Raw genomic sequence first — 14,990 nt, 5'->3', positions numbered from 1 at the left:
AGAATAGAAAAGAAGATATAATAATAGAACATATCAATGAAAGAATAGAAGAAGAGATATAGGAATAGAGGAAAGGTATTGGAGATATAGGAGAGCAATAGGACAGGGGACGGAAGGCACTCTAGTGCACTTGTACTCGCCCCTTACTGACCTCTTAGGAATCTGGATAGGTCAACCGTAGATGATCTAAGGGTAAAGTGTTGGGGGTTTGGGGATGACACTATGGAGTTCGGTAATGAGTTCCACGCTTCGACAACTCGGTTACTGAAGTCATATTTTTTACAGTCAAGTTTGGAGCGGTTAATATTAAGTTTAAATCTGTTGTGTGCTCTCGTGTTGTTGTGGTTGAAGCTGAAGTAGTCATCGACAGGCAGGACGTTGCAGCATATGATCTTGTGGGCAATGCTTAGATCTTGTTTAAGGCGTCTTAGTTCTAAACTTTCTAGGCCCAGGATTGAAAGTCTAGTCTCGTAGGGTGTTCTGTTTCGAGTGGAGGAGTGAAGGGCTCTTCTGGTGAAGTATCTCTGGACATTTTCAAGGGTGTTGATGTCTGAGATGTGATATGGGTTCCAAACAGATGAGCTGTATTCGAGGATGGGTCTGGCAAAGGTTTTGTAAGCTCTGGTAAGTAGTGTGAGATTGCCAGAGCAGAAGCTACATAGGATTAGGTTTACAACTCTTGAAGCCTTCTTGGCTATGTTGTTGCAGTGGGCTTTGGCACTTAAATCTTTTGTTATTAGTATACCAAGGTCGACTGCTTTCCACCTACTCGTAACCCTCAACACTCTTGTTGTGTTCACTAAATAGGTGGTGCCCCAAACGAACCTTCTTTTGATTTGTATATAAGCTAAATGAACGTCGGAAGGGATCTTAGAGGTCATCCATCTCAACCCCCCTGCCCATTGGCAAGGATCTTCCATTCCAGGCACTGCCAGCAATTTTTCCATGTTCCCTGAGGAAGAGACACTGCTCCCCACCAGATGTTTTCCCTCCCGTGCCACCCGAAATCAAAGATTGACGGCAGAAAAAGACCTCATGGTCCATCTAGCCTGCCCTTATATTATTTCCTGTATTTTATCTTAGGATGGATATATGTTTATCCCAGGCATGTTTAAATTCAGTTACTGTGGATTTACCAACCACGTCTGCAGGAAGTTTGTTCCAAGCATCTACTCCTCTTTCAGTCAAGTAATATTTTCTCACGTTGCTTCTGATCTTTCCCCCCCAACTCACCTCAGATTGTGCCCCCTTGTTCTTGGGTTAACTTTGCTTATTTGTCCTACCCTCAGGTGCTTTGGAGAATAGCTTGACTCCTTCTTTGTAGCAACCCCTGAGATATTGGAAGACTACTATCATGTCTCCCCCGGTCCTTTTTTCTTTCTTTCTTTCTTTCTTTTCTCTCTTTCCTTTCTTCCTTCCTTTTTCTCTTTCTCTCTTTCCTTCCTTTCTCTTTTGCTTTGGAGAATAGTTTGACTCCTTCTTCTTTGTAGCAACCCCTGAGATATTGGAACACTGCTATCCTGTCTCCCCTGGACCTTCTTTGCATTAAACTAGCCATGCCCAGTTCCTGCAACCGTTCTTCATATGTTTTAGCCTCCAGTCCCCTAATCCTCTTTGTCGCTCTTCTCTGCACTCTTTCTAGAGTCTCAACATCCTTTTTTGCATCGTGGTGACCAAAACTGAATGCCATATTCCAAGTGTCTCTTAAAGTGGTATTAACCTATCACATGATCTTGATTCTATCCTTCTGTTATAATGCAGCCTAGAACTGTGTTGGCATTTATTGGCAGCTGTCACACACAGCTGGCTCGTATCAAAATGGCAGTCCGGTAGCACTCCGAGACCCATCTCAAAGTTACCCCCGTTGAGCCCAAAAAATAACCTGCGCATTTGGTTTGGTTTATTTTTTTTCTTGTCTAAATTGCTTAACATAACAACAATCCCTCATTGTCTCCGTCAATCCACCCACACAAAAATTTTCCCTTCAAAGTTGCCTGTTTTTAAAGAGATTTATTAACATTCTTCTTTGCTTTCAAAAGGAATAAAAGAAACCCCCCCCCCTTCTCCACTTCTTCAAAAAGATTGAAGAGGATCCCTTTTTCCTTTGTCCTTCTCCAGGCGTTATCAATTCCACCAGATGTTGTGTCTTCTCTTTGAAAAACAAATAAAATTCCTGCCACTCAGTTTCAATCAGAGGGGGAAAAAATTGGCAATACAACAAAGAGCGTAATCAGGATTTGGGGGAAAGGGCTTTAGCTGGCTGGCAACCATCCTATTTTTTAATTTTGGGGTTGAAAAGGGGGGGGAAATCAGGCCTCAGATCACGGACACAAGCGTTCTGCAATTATAGGTCGTCCTCGACTCGCCACGATTCGTTTAGTGACCGTGCAAAGTTGCAACGGGGCTGAAAAAAGGGACTTGCAACCATTTTTCATGCTTAACCGCCATTGTAGCATTCAAAATTCAACCGCTTGGCAACGGAGTCATTTATAATGACGGTGGCTGTGGCCCGAAGGAGTCACTGATTCCCCTTGGGCGACCTCGTGACCAGAGTTCATTTAACAACCCCGTGAGGAATTTAACACTGGCAGGGATTCACTTAACAAACCACGGCCAAAAAAAAAAAACCAACGGGGAAATTTTTTTTAAAAAATTAGCCCCCCGTCGAAAATCAAAAAAATCCCCAACAAAATGGAATTAAAACTCTCCTATAACTTGTCTCATTTAGCAGTAGTGGACATTAAGTCGAGGAATACTTATCGCTGATGCTTTTCACACCAAAAGGGTAGGGGGAATAAGGAGGGGGGGTACCCTGAATAATAAACCCCACATCATAATCTGGACTAAAAAATTCCATTTTGGCACAGGCGACAACCCAGTGGCAAGGAGTTCCTCGGACCCTTTAAAGCTCCATCTTTGGGGGGAGGGTGGGTCCAAAGCTGGATTTTTGAAATATTGCTCATCAGAAAGAGAGAGAGAGAGGGGGGAAAAAAACGGGGACCCTCCCCTTCATATATTCTATTGAAATTCAAAGCCCCCCCCTCCCTTTAGGTTTCCCGGGGTAGAAGGGGGAAAAACGTAAGGAAGATTTCAAACACTTAGCAGAACTTTGGAAAAGTTGTAGCAACCCATTTCGCAGCCTGCAAAAAAATTAAGAGAAGGCCCAGCCAACAGGGCGCGCCCAAAATTCTTCCAACTGGGGTATCTTCGAATCACAAAAGGCACCCAATAAAATCCCCATTTTTTCCTCCCACCCTGTTTGGAATTCAAACCTTGGCATCATTAAGAAAAAAAAGGCTCCAACCTGGAAGCCAGGAAATAGTTTGGCAATTTTTGTACAATTTTTTTTGGCGTGGGCGGATAAGTGGAATCTATCCTCCTACTCACAATAACACACCCTTAAATTTGCACCTCCTGCCCTCCAAATTTATCTGTGGGGTTTCCTGCCTAAGCAGGGGGTTGGACTAGAAGACCTCCAAGGGCCCTTCTGTTGTTATTATTATTATGTCGTTTGGCGGGCCCCAGGGGAAGAGCCTTCTCTGTGGCGGCCCCGGCCCTCTGGAATCAACTCCCCCCGGAGATTAGAACGGCCCCCACCTTCCTTTTATTTCGCAAGTTACTCAAGACCCACCTATATCGCCAGGCATGGGGGCACTAAAACATCTCCCCCAGGCTTATTATATTTCACGTTTGGTGTGTATGTGCTGTGTGGTTTTTAATTGTTGGGGTTTTTATATATTTTATTATTAGATTTGTCCCATTGTTATACTGTTTTTATTGCTGTTGTGAGCCGCCCCGAGTCTTCGGAGAGGGGCGGCATACAAATCTAATAAATTATTATTATTATTAATTAATTATTATTAAATTGTTCTCAATTCAACAAGGCTGATGTTTTTATAATATTTTGCACCCAAGGGTGAACTTTTTCCTAGCTTAACCTGCAGGGATGTTTTAAATCTGATCCCATCGTAATCCCCCCCCCCCCCAAATAATATTTTTTTTTAAAAAAAAATCCAGTTTATGCAATCAACTTTAAAAGTCCTTCTCTGCTTCCTCCCCTCCCCCCTCCCGGGATCTGTTCTTGCAGGAATTAAAACAGGGAGTCAAAAACAATGGAATCCCAAGGAATCAGGAATCCCCCCCCCCACCTCTGCCAAATCCTGTCCAAATTCAGGCTGTAACTACATTCGTGGACGCCCGGTTTTCCGGGCTGCGAGAATAAAACTACAAAATGGGCGAGTCCTTTCCTTGAAGAATTGGCCAACTTGTCCGTCGGGATTTCTCGTTCATTTTTTTTTCAGGGAAAAATAATAAATAAATCAGAGCGCTGACAGATCTCTCCTCCTCTGTTTGGCCTCCAACAACTGCCCTTTAGGGTAGACCACATGGAAAATTTCTCATCTCGACAATTGGAGAGAAGTGGGGAAAACGCGCGCGAGAAAACACACATAATCCAAACTGCTTTTTGCGTTTCCAAAAGGCTTGCCAGCAAGGCAAGTGTAGGACTCCGGTGAGACCCCAAACCTTGCCTAGGGGAGGGAAAAAAGGGGGATGTAGCCACCGAAATCCCTCCCTAGATTAGCAAAAGTGGTCGGATTTTCTTCCGGGATCTGCTTTTTTTGCTGTCCAAGGAGTTTATCCAATGCTTGGCCTACTATCCACCCAAGTGTGGTGGTGGTGAGTTCCACTCCTCCGCAGAAGAGCTATCTATCCCTGTTGGAGATAAGATAGCTCTTCTATGGAGGTCACCAGCCTGCGGTGCCAAATGGCCGCCTCCTCCTAATGATGAAGACAGCAAGAATAATTTGAATAATCCATTCCCATCGAATAATCAATTCAAACCGCCCATGTCGCAGCGTGCTGTGCCATCCCGAAGTTGGCTGCGTTGGCTGGAAGCAACCTTCCCCCAAACAGCCTGACGGTAAGGATGATGCCTTCTCAATTCAAATATCGGTTGTTGCAGAGTCCTGTGGGATCCCGTAGCTGGCTCCGATTCTCCCCAGAAGAGCTATCTTATCTCTTTTGGAGAGCAAAAAGGATCAGAAACTATGGAGGTAACCAGTTTGCGGTGCCAAATGACCTTATGATGAGATGCCTTCTCAATTCAAATCTCCGCCGCAGAGTCCTGTGTGACCCCGAGGCTGGCTCCAATCCTCTGCAGAAAAGCTCTCTATCCCCCTTTTTTTTGGGGGGGGGGAGGATCAGAAAGAATGGAGGTAACCAGTTTACAGTGCCAAATGACTTATGACGCTGATGATGATGCTTTCTCAATTCAAATATCGGCTGTCGCAGAGTCCTGTGTAATCCTGAAGCTGGCTCTATCACTATCTATCCCTTTTGGGTGGCAAAAAGCATGAGAAACCACAGAGGTAACCAAATGATTTAGGATGAGGAGGACGCCTTCTCCATTCAAATCTCCACCGCAGCGTCCTGTGAGATCCTGAAGCTGGCTCCAATCCTCCCCAGAAGAGCTACTGTATCTATCCCTTTTGGGGGGCAAAAAGCATCAGAGACCACACAGGTAACCTGTCTGCGGTGCCAAATGGCCTTCTCAATTCAAATCTCCGCTGCAGCGTCCTGTGCGATCCTGAAGCTGGCTCCAATCTTCTATCCCTTTGGTGGGGGGGAGATCAGAAAGCACAGAGGTAATCTGTTTGCAGTGCCAAATGACCCGATGATGAAGAGGATGCCTTCTCAATTCAACTCTCTCCGCCGCAGCGTCCTGTGTGATCCCGAAGCCGGCTCCAATCCTCCCCAGAAGAGCCATCTATCCCTTTTGGGGGGCAAAAAGGCATCAGAAACCACGGAGGTAACCAGTCTGCGGTGCCAAATGGCCTTCTTATGATAATGCCGAGGATGCTTTCTCAATGCCGCAGCGTCCTGTGCGATCCCGAAGCCGGCTGCGTTGGCCGGCAGCCCCAAAAAACTGGGGATCGGGGGTCCAATCATACCGGGATGGGTGTGTATTGTGTGGGTGTGGTTGCCTTCCACCTGTCCGGTGCAGCCCCCCCAAAACCACTCATTCCTCGGGCGTGCAAGCCGGGTGGGGCTGGTCGGGGCTGCCCACGCTGCCCGTGCTGGAGCTGCCGTCGCCCAGATCGCGGGGCCCGCAAGGCAGGCTGAGCTCCGACGAGCCTCCCCCGGGGCTGGGGCTGGCGTCGGGCCGGGCGGATGCGCTGGATGCCGCCGCCGCGGCTGCGCAGTCTTCCAGGGCCAAGCAGAGCTCCTTCAGCTCCAGGTTGTCCTGCGCCAGCCGGTCCTGCGCGCCTTCCAAGCCGGACAGCTTGCGGAGGCAACCGGCCACTTCGTCGCGCAGCGCCTGGGCGGCGTGGTGGCCGAAGAGCTGCCAGTGTCGGGCCAGGCGCTTGGCTTTCAGACGGTCCTCGTCCAGGAAGCAGCAGAGGTCGCGCAGCTCGCGGTTCTCGCCTTGCAGCCGCCCGTTGACGGCTTTCAGCTCGCGGATCTCGCGCAGGTGCGCCTGCAGCTGCCGGTTCACGCCCTGGATCAGCCGGCCGCGTTGCACCAGCGCCGCCAGCTTCTCGCTTTCCTCCCGGCGCAGGCGGCGCACCAGCTCCTCCTTGCTGCAGCCCGACAGGTCCGGCTCCACGGCCGGGCTGGGGCCACCACCATCATCAGCAGCAGCAGCAGCATCCTCGGCCGGAGATGCAATAGCAGCAGCTGCAACAGCCGCCGGAGGGCTGCAGGGCCGTCCCGGTGGCGGCGCCGCCGACATCGCTCAGCTCCGCTTCGGCTCCGTGCAAAGCGGCCCGCGGGGCGAGCGCTCAGCCAGCCGGGCCGCCGGCATCTTTCCAAAGCTGGACGGCCGGGGGTGCAAGCCCGGTTTGCATCGGGACCGCCTTCTCCTCCTCCTCCGCCCGCCGGCGCCTCCGCTCGGCCAAAAAGCAGGTGCAGCGCAGGGAGAAGGGCGCCTGCGCGGCGGAGGGGCGGGGGCGGCTGTGGGGAGGGGGGGAAAGGATGCGCCGACGGGTGCAAAAAGGGGGGGCGGGAGCGCGTGCACGGGGGGAATTTAATATATACTGTATATAGTATATATATTGGCAAGCTAGGAATTTTTTTTTGCAAGCTGTTTTGCGCCCTTTCCTCGCTTGCAATCCGGATTAAGGGTGGAAAAAGCTGCCTTGCACGCTTTTTTCCCCATGGTTGCAATCCGGATTAAGGGGTCTCCTGCGCCCGCCCGCCCATTCTGGGCTCAGGGACCTCCCCAAGCTGGGAAAATTGGGTGGGTGGGTGGATAAATCTGTCTTGCATGCTTTTTTTCCATGGTTGCAATCCGGATTAAGGGGTCTCTCCTGCAGCCGCCCGCCCGCTCTGAGGTTTTAGCTGGGAAAATGGGGTGGGTGGGATTTGTGCGCTCCTTTCCATGGTTGCAATCCGGATTAAGGGGTTTTCTCGACCCACCCCGTCTTCTCTGGGGGTCTGGCAGCCTTCTAACAGCTTGGACAGACCCGGGCAAAGGGATTCCATCCATCCCCACCGTTGTTCCCACGCAGGGATGCTGGGTTGGGGGCAGGGGAGCCTGGGGAAGGACCGGGGGTCCAGGGGATGGGAGTGTTGGCTTGTAGGGATGGGGGTGCGGCTTGGACTTGGAGGAGTTGGTGCCAATTGGTGTGAATTCGGTTTTGCTGGGGAAGGAAGGAAGCGGGCCAAGCGAGTTTTCTTACATTATCGCTCCTATCAGCCATTAAATTGACTTACTCTAAGATGTGTTTGATGGATATGTACAAAATAATTTATCGTTAGATTTTTGTTTGTCTGTTTTGTTTGTCTGCGGGTTTTTTATGTTCTGTTTTTAATGTAAATAATTCAATAAAAACTATTTTAAAAAAGAAGACTCTATCTATCTATCATCCATCTATCCATCTTTCTATCTATCTATCTATCTATCTATCTATCATCCATCTGTCTGTATCTGTCTGTCTATCCATCTATCCATTCTATCTATCATCTATCTATCTATCTATCTATCTATCTATCTATCTATCTATCTATATCTATCCATCTCTTCTCTCTCTATCTATATCAATCCATCTCTCCTATCTATCTATCTATCTATCTATCTATCTATCTATCTATCTAACCTATCTATCTATCTATCTATCTATATCTATCCATCTCTTCTCTATCTATCTATCTACGTATATCAATCCATCTCTCCTATCTATCTATCTATCTATCTATCTATCTATCTATCTATCTATCTATCTATCTATCTATCTTAACTATATATCATCTGCCTGCCTGCCTGCCTGCCTGCCTATCTATCTATCTATCTATCCATCCATCTATCCATCTATCCATTCTATCTATCTATCATCTATCTATCTATCTATCTATCTGTCATCCATCTATCCATCTTTCTATCTATCTATTTATCTATCTATCTATCATCCATCTGTCTGTGTCTGTCTGTCTATCTATCTATCCATTCTATCTATCATCTATCTATCTATCTATCTATATCTATCCATCTCTTCTCTCTCTTTCTATATCAATCCATCTCTCCTATCTATCTATCTATCTATCTATCGATCTATCTATCTATCTTAACTATCTATCATCCGTCTGTCTGTCTGTCTATCCATCTATCCACCTTTCTATCTATCTATCTATCTATCTATCTATCTATCTATCTATCTATCTATCTATCATCCATCTGTCTGTGTCTGTCTGTCTATCTATCCATCTATCCATTCTATCTATCTATCTATCTATCTATCTATCTATCTATCTATCTATCTATCTTAACTATCTATCATCCATCTGTCTGTATCTGTCTGTCTGTCTGTCTGTCTATCCATCCATCCATCCATCTATCTATCAGACCTCTATGCCGCCCCTCTCCGAGGACTCGGGACGGCTCACCACATATAAAAGCAATGCAACATCGTAATCCAATTAATTTAAAAACAATTAATCTAAACCCCCAATAATATTAAAATCAGTCACTACCATTTACACAGTGAACATACATTGCATTCCTTAAGCCAAGGGGCTAGAGTTTAATGACCCCCAAGCCTGGCAGCATAAATGAGTCTTGAGACTCTTGCGGAAGGCGAGGAGGGTGGGGGCGGTACGAATCTCCAGGGGGAGCTAATTCCAGAGTCCCGGGGCCGCCACAGAGAAGGCTCTTACCCTAGGCCCCGCCAAACGACATTGTCTAGTTAATTTGTCCAATACACAATAATACACAATGAAGGTTATAGAGGATCTAGTAGAGAAGAAATAAGAGATATAGAGATATAGGAGAGACTATAGGACAGGGGACGGAAGGCACTCTAGTGCGCTTATGTTTCTGGGCTCGGGTCCCCGAAAGTGGTTGCAGAAAAGGGTGAGGTTGCCACTTTCTGCAGATTCTGGCTTGGGGTCGTGTGAACTCTTGTCAAGGGGTTAAGGAAGGAAGTTGCTGGCCTTCGGCTCTGGAGAAGTAATTTCCTTTGCATTTTGTGGGAAACCGTCTCTGAATCATCGGCTGGCTCGCTCTCACACATCCTGCCCGGCAACCTTTGTGCTAAAGTGAGCATTGTCTTGGTTTGCAGGAATTACAATCCCACATGTTGGTGTCTGAAAAATCCAAAGGTTGAGCCATCCCAAGGCAGGTTTAGCTTGACGGACGAGTGGATCAGAAATAAACTTCCCCTTAAATCCAAACCCGAATATACCAAGACCGTCATATATATATATATATGACGGTCTTGGTATATTCAGGTTTGTTCCCATGTAGGATTCAAACAGACCCATGGAAAATTGGATTTAAGGGGAAGTTTATTTCTGATCCACTCGTCCATCAAGCTAAACCTGCCTTGGGATGGCCCAGCCTTTGGATTTTTCAGACACCAACATGTGGGATTGTAATTAATATATATATATATATACATATACATATACATATATATATATATATATATGTCACATGTTTTTTTGCTGAATTTGAAAATTAAGGGAGACTAGGATAGATCTATTTCGGCCTTATTTTGGCCTCATCAGCTAGCCATACCCACTGGGATTTGAACCTGCAACCTTTGCCTTGTAAGGCAGAGAATTATCCTCTAGGCTACAGTATCCAATCCCTTCAGCTCTGCACCAGGGAAGGGTTACATATTTTTGTGTCGAATCACCCTGGTGTATTGAAGGAACATCACAGCTCCTTATTTGCCTCTCAGCTCAACCCAGGGCCATTTCCAAGGCAGTTAATATATACAGTATATATATATATATATCACATGTTTTTGCTGAATTTTTAAAATTAACAGAAAATATATACTGTATATACATACATATATATATATATACAGTATATATTTATGTATGTATATATGCATACATGCATACATACATACTGATTGATTGATTGATTGATTGATTGATTGGATTTGTATGCTGCCCCTCTCCGAGGACTCGGAGCAGCTCACAACAAAGCAAACAATATACAAATCTAAAAATTCAATTAATTTCACTGGAAAAAAACTTTAAAACATTTAACATTTAAAATCATTCATTCCCCTTCGCACCGCAAAACATATTACCTTTGTTGGTAATTCTAAGTAAGAGATAGACAATAGCTGGATAATTTTGGGCCAGTGACTTTGCCTTAGTCCTAGTTACTTGCACGCCACTTCTGAAAATATTACTTCGAGAAGGGCGGCATAGAAATCTAGTTAAATAAATTAAATAAAACTGTACAACAAATAATTCAAAAAAGAATTTTCCAAATTGTATGAACCTACAAAATAAACACAAAGTCTTATATTAGGTCCAATTACTTGACTACATACCTGAAAGATTAAATAGCAATTTTAACAACACTTATTATCTAAGAAGTGTTATTCTCTGTCTTTATCAATTGTGTATGGCCTGTTGTTATGCCCTTTGCTAAAAGGGCATTATAAATAAATGTTGTTGTTGTTATTGTTGTTGTTGTTATTATTATTGAAGGAAAGGAAAATTGGAAGGTGTTATGGTTCAGCCTGAGGCTGCTCAGGGACCAGCTGCGTCTCTGCTGGCTCCATGCCCGGAGGAGGATGACAGCGCAGAGGAGGGGGCTGAGCAGTCGGATGGGGGAGCATACAGTCAGGAATGGGACGAGGAAGAACAGCATGAGAGCCCGGGGGGGGGCTCTCCACAGCCAGTAGCTTGGAGTCATTAGGTGATGAAGCACAAGCTGTCATTGACATGCGACAGAGACATTCAGAGCAAAGGAAGGAGCAATTAAAGAAATATTACCAGCATTGAATTAGGAACAGCAGGGCTTGGGTGTGATCCTCATTAGCAGGGTTTAAAAGGCAGGCAAGGCCTTGAAGCCATGTGGAGTGTTATCAGTTGGAGTTACGGTGACCTGCTTTGTTTCTCGGCGTCTCTGTTCTTGGCTTGTGGCCCAGCAGTCTGGAAGACCCGTGGGAGGTGTATGTCTGCTATCTACAGCCTCGTCTTGGCAGCAAGAATCCTGTATTGCTGCATGGACTATTGACTTCGTGTATATATTTGAAGTTCCAGCGTTTTCCTGTTTGTAAGAACATTTTCTGTTACCTGTGTTTTTCTTGAATTTTATAAACGGCCTTTGCCTTTTACCAGTGTGTCTGGCTTCTCTTTTTGGGTTGGTCATAGCTTCCGGAGTGACCCAGACAGAACAGAAGGGAAAGGAAAAAAAGAAAGGAAAGTCAATGTGGTACTTAGTTGTACTTATATACCACTTCACAGTGCTTTACAGCCCTCTCTAAGTGGTTTACAGAGTCAGCCTCTTACCCCCAACAATCTGGGTCCTTATCTGACCCACCTCGGAAGGATGGAAAGCTGAGTCAAGGTCGCAAAACAGGGCAAAACTCAACTCCTCCGATGTCTTGTTTAGCAACAGGAACATCAGGACTCCATCGTGGTTGTAAGTTGAGTTTTCTGCCACACGCTGGAACCTAAAGTTCACCCTGGGGTTCCTCTGTGCTCCTCTCTGCAATCCTCCAAAACCTGGCCTCAATTCTTAGCCCACTTGCCAACGCTCTACAAAATTCCCCATTCCCCCCTCCCACCCCCATTGTCAGAGGTGGGGAAGACAGATAGCTGAGATGCAGAGGCTAAGACACCTTTAATTTGTTTTTCTCCAGGGTTGCCAAGTTGGAGAGGATGCGAGCCAGGCCAGAAACCTTAAAGGGGGAGAGAAAAATTCATTTTTTTTCCTGCCTAGGTGCCATGCCAAGTAGAGATGGATCAAATAAAGGTGTCTTCCTGGTTACCTTTGACTATAGAGGGTCTGAGTCTGCGGACGGGGTGGCATATAAATCTAATAAATTATTATTATTATTATTTTTATTTTTTTAATATGGAAGGGATTTTATTTTATTATTTTATTTTTAAAAAAAACATATACTTTATTTATAAATATAAGAAAAAAGAAAAAGGGAAGTAGGGGGGTAGGAAGGAATGAACAGGAAAAAAAGGGAAGGATAAAAAAGGGGGGATGGGGAAGGGAAATACAAAATCAAGGGGTTCAGGTAAGTGATAAGATTGTACATTGTAGATTGTAAATCATAATGCATATATTTCTTAATATCATTATTGTGTTTTTTAAACAATGTAAGTAAACAGTAAATAAACAATATCCTTAGTACAGTATTATCAAAAATTATCTTAAATTTTAATCATAAATGTTACATCTCGTTTCAATAGTTTATCAATTGCTAATATTCATATGTATCTATATATATTAGGTAATAGCAAATAAATGGGAATATTTTCTAAATGTAAAAAGTAAAGAGAGAAAGGTATCAGATTTGTAGGAAAAAAGATAGGTAAAGGGGGGAAGGAACAAGAATATGAAAAAGAGAAGAAAGAAAATATGAAAAGGAAGAAAATATTATTATTATTATTATTATTATTATTATTATTATTATGTCAATACAACACAGCAAATGAGATCACTATGCTGGATTTCGTATTTCATCACCAGTCGGGCGCTTCCCAAGCACCTAGGACTGCGTGATGATGATGATGATTGTTGTTGTTATTATTATTATTATTATTATTTGACAGTTCTGGCAATCAAAGAAAAGCAGGAAGGATGAATTTTGGATGAATTTTGCAGGCGCTGGGAGGTGGGATTTTCAAAACAAGGAGAACCCCAATTTTGCTGCAAAAGGGAGAAGGTTGCAGATGGTCCAACCAAAGGAAAGCTTGGGCTGTGTTTATTCAACATGTTTTCTCTTGCTCCATCAACACTCCAATGGATAACTAAAAGCCACACACACAGCCAGAGGCCACATAAATACTGTAGATTGTAGAATAGTAGAGTAGAGTAGAGTAGGGCAGGGGTCCCCAAACCTTTTACACCTGGGGCCAGTTCACTGTCCCTTGGACTGTTGGAGGGCCAGACTATTAAAAAAACCTATGAACAAATCCCTATGCACACTGCACATATCTTATTTTAAAGTAAAAAACAAAATGGGAATGTACTATTTAGAGGGGGGGAAGAAGTCTGAAATTCATATATGTTTATGTTTTGTTTTTAATTTTCTTTTGTTAACATCTGATTGTAGGTTTTCTTGGCTTATAGAAAAATGTATAAAGAAAGAAGGAAGCACTTTGGCATAATGGTTAATAAGTTAGAAATATAATTGGTGTACTTTTTGAAGGAACATTAAGGAGGGGATTTAATTAAAAGAAAATGAATGCAACTGGATGACAAAATTAGAAAAAAAAACTTGTATAACTTTTTTGATGATTGATATTAGTTACTAACAAAATACCGCATTTTATTCATAGAAAATTAGATGGAACACTGTTGTGTCACTCACCCGCGGGCCGGATAAATGGCCTCACCCGGCCGCATGCGGCCCACGGGCCGTAGTTTGGGGACCGCTGGAGTAGGGAATAAAAGGATAGACTAGAATTGAGTAATAGAGTAGAGAATGAAAGGATAGAATAGAATAATAAGTAAAGTAGAATAGAATAGAGTAAAATAGAATAGAGTAGAATAGAATGGAATTGAATTCTTTATTGGTCAAGTGTGATTGGACACACAAGGAATTTGTCATTGTCTCAGGGAAGATGAGTGGCTTGGTAGTTAGAGAACTCTGAAAAGAAAGGTGCTTACTCCGTGGATTACAAATGTAATACTTGGTTATAATGTAAATAGCCAAAACTCCGGATGCTAAGAGACGGCAGAATAACAGATGAATAAATGCGATTTTATTTTTAAAAGCACAAAGGGATTGATGTTCTTCAATATTCAAAGCAATGAATTAATCATGCTTCTAGTCCTCAGCTTCTAGCCCTAAAGCTCAAAGGGATCTCACTGTTTTATATGCACAATGAATTAATCATGCTTCCAGTCTTGAGCTCCCGCACTATATCTAGTCTTCAAAGCCAAAGCCCAAAGGGATCCACCTTTTTCTAGGCACACAACACTGAATTAATCATGTTTCTAGTCCTCAGCTTCAACATGATTTCCAGAGTCCAAAGGGATCCACTTTTTATAGGCACACAGCACTGAATTAATCAAGTTTCTAGCCTTCAGCTTCAGCACTATTTCCAGTCCTCAAAGCCCAAAGGAATCGGTTTTTATAAAAAAAAGAAGTGCACAAAACTCATTAATCATGTTACTAGTCCTTAGTTATTTTCCAGTCCCATTTTAGGCCTCCAAATGTGCCAGTATACAGTACTTACTTTATTTTATGCTGCGCCTTCCAGAAGGCTTAACTACCCTAAGGAAGCCTCGTCAGAAATGCATCGGACCACAACTCCCATAAGCCCCACGATGGGCGTATGTCCCATATATGAATGATAGATATCGATGGGATTTGCGCATGCGCCGCCTTTTCTCCCCTCTCACCCCGGAGTCTCGCTTTCCATCTTTACCACTGGCAAACGCCGCCTAAGTGGTCGTCGTCAACCCGCCGCCTGTGCCAATGGTAAAGATGGAAACTGAGAATACGGCCGGCGGGGAGAAGAGGGGAAGAAAAGGTGGCGCATGCGTAGATTCCATC

General features: G+C 44.4%; 1 protein-coding gene across 1 annotated transcript; it reads right to left on the bottom strand.

The window, feature by feature from the left end:
• Window positions 1-1,990: 1,990 nt before the first annotated feature.
• Window positions 1,991-6,837, bottom strand: CCDC85B (coiled-coil domain containing 85B). The gene has a single exon (XM_070766242.1). It carries the CDS (start codon window positions 6,731-6,733, stop codon window positions 6,020-6,022), a length of 714 nt encoding a protein of 237 aa, XP_070622343.1. The 5' UTR covers window positions 6,734-6,837; the 3' UTR covers window positions 1,991-6,019.
• Between the last annotated feature and the right edge of the window lie 8,153 nt (window positions 6,838-14,990).

Source organism: Erythrolamprus reginae, chromosome 13 (assembly GCF_031021105.1).
Source record: "Erythrolamprus reginae isolate rEryReg1 chromosome 13, rEryReg1.hap1, whole genome shotgun sequence".
Classification (NCBI taxonomy): domain Eukaryota; kingdom Metazoa; phylum Chordata; class Lepidosauria; order Squamata; family Dipsadidae; genus Erythrolamprus; species Erythrolamprus reginae.
Note: the sequence above shows the minus strand (reverse complement) of the source record. Positions and strands in the feature narration are given on the sequence as shown.

Excerpts from the sequence above, each read along its gene's own strand:
- CCDC85B (XM_070766242.1), bottom strand. The coding sequence starts at position 6,733 with ATGTCGGCGGCGCCGCCACCGGGACGGCCCTGCAGCCCTCCGGCGGCT.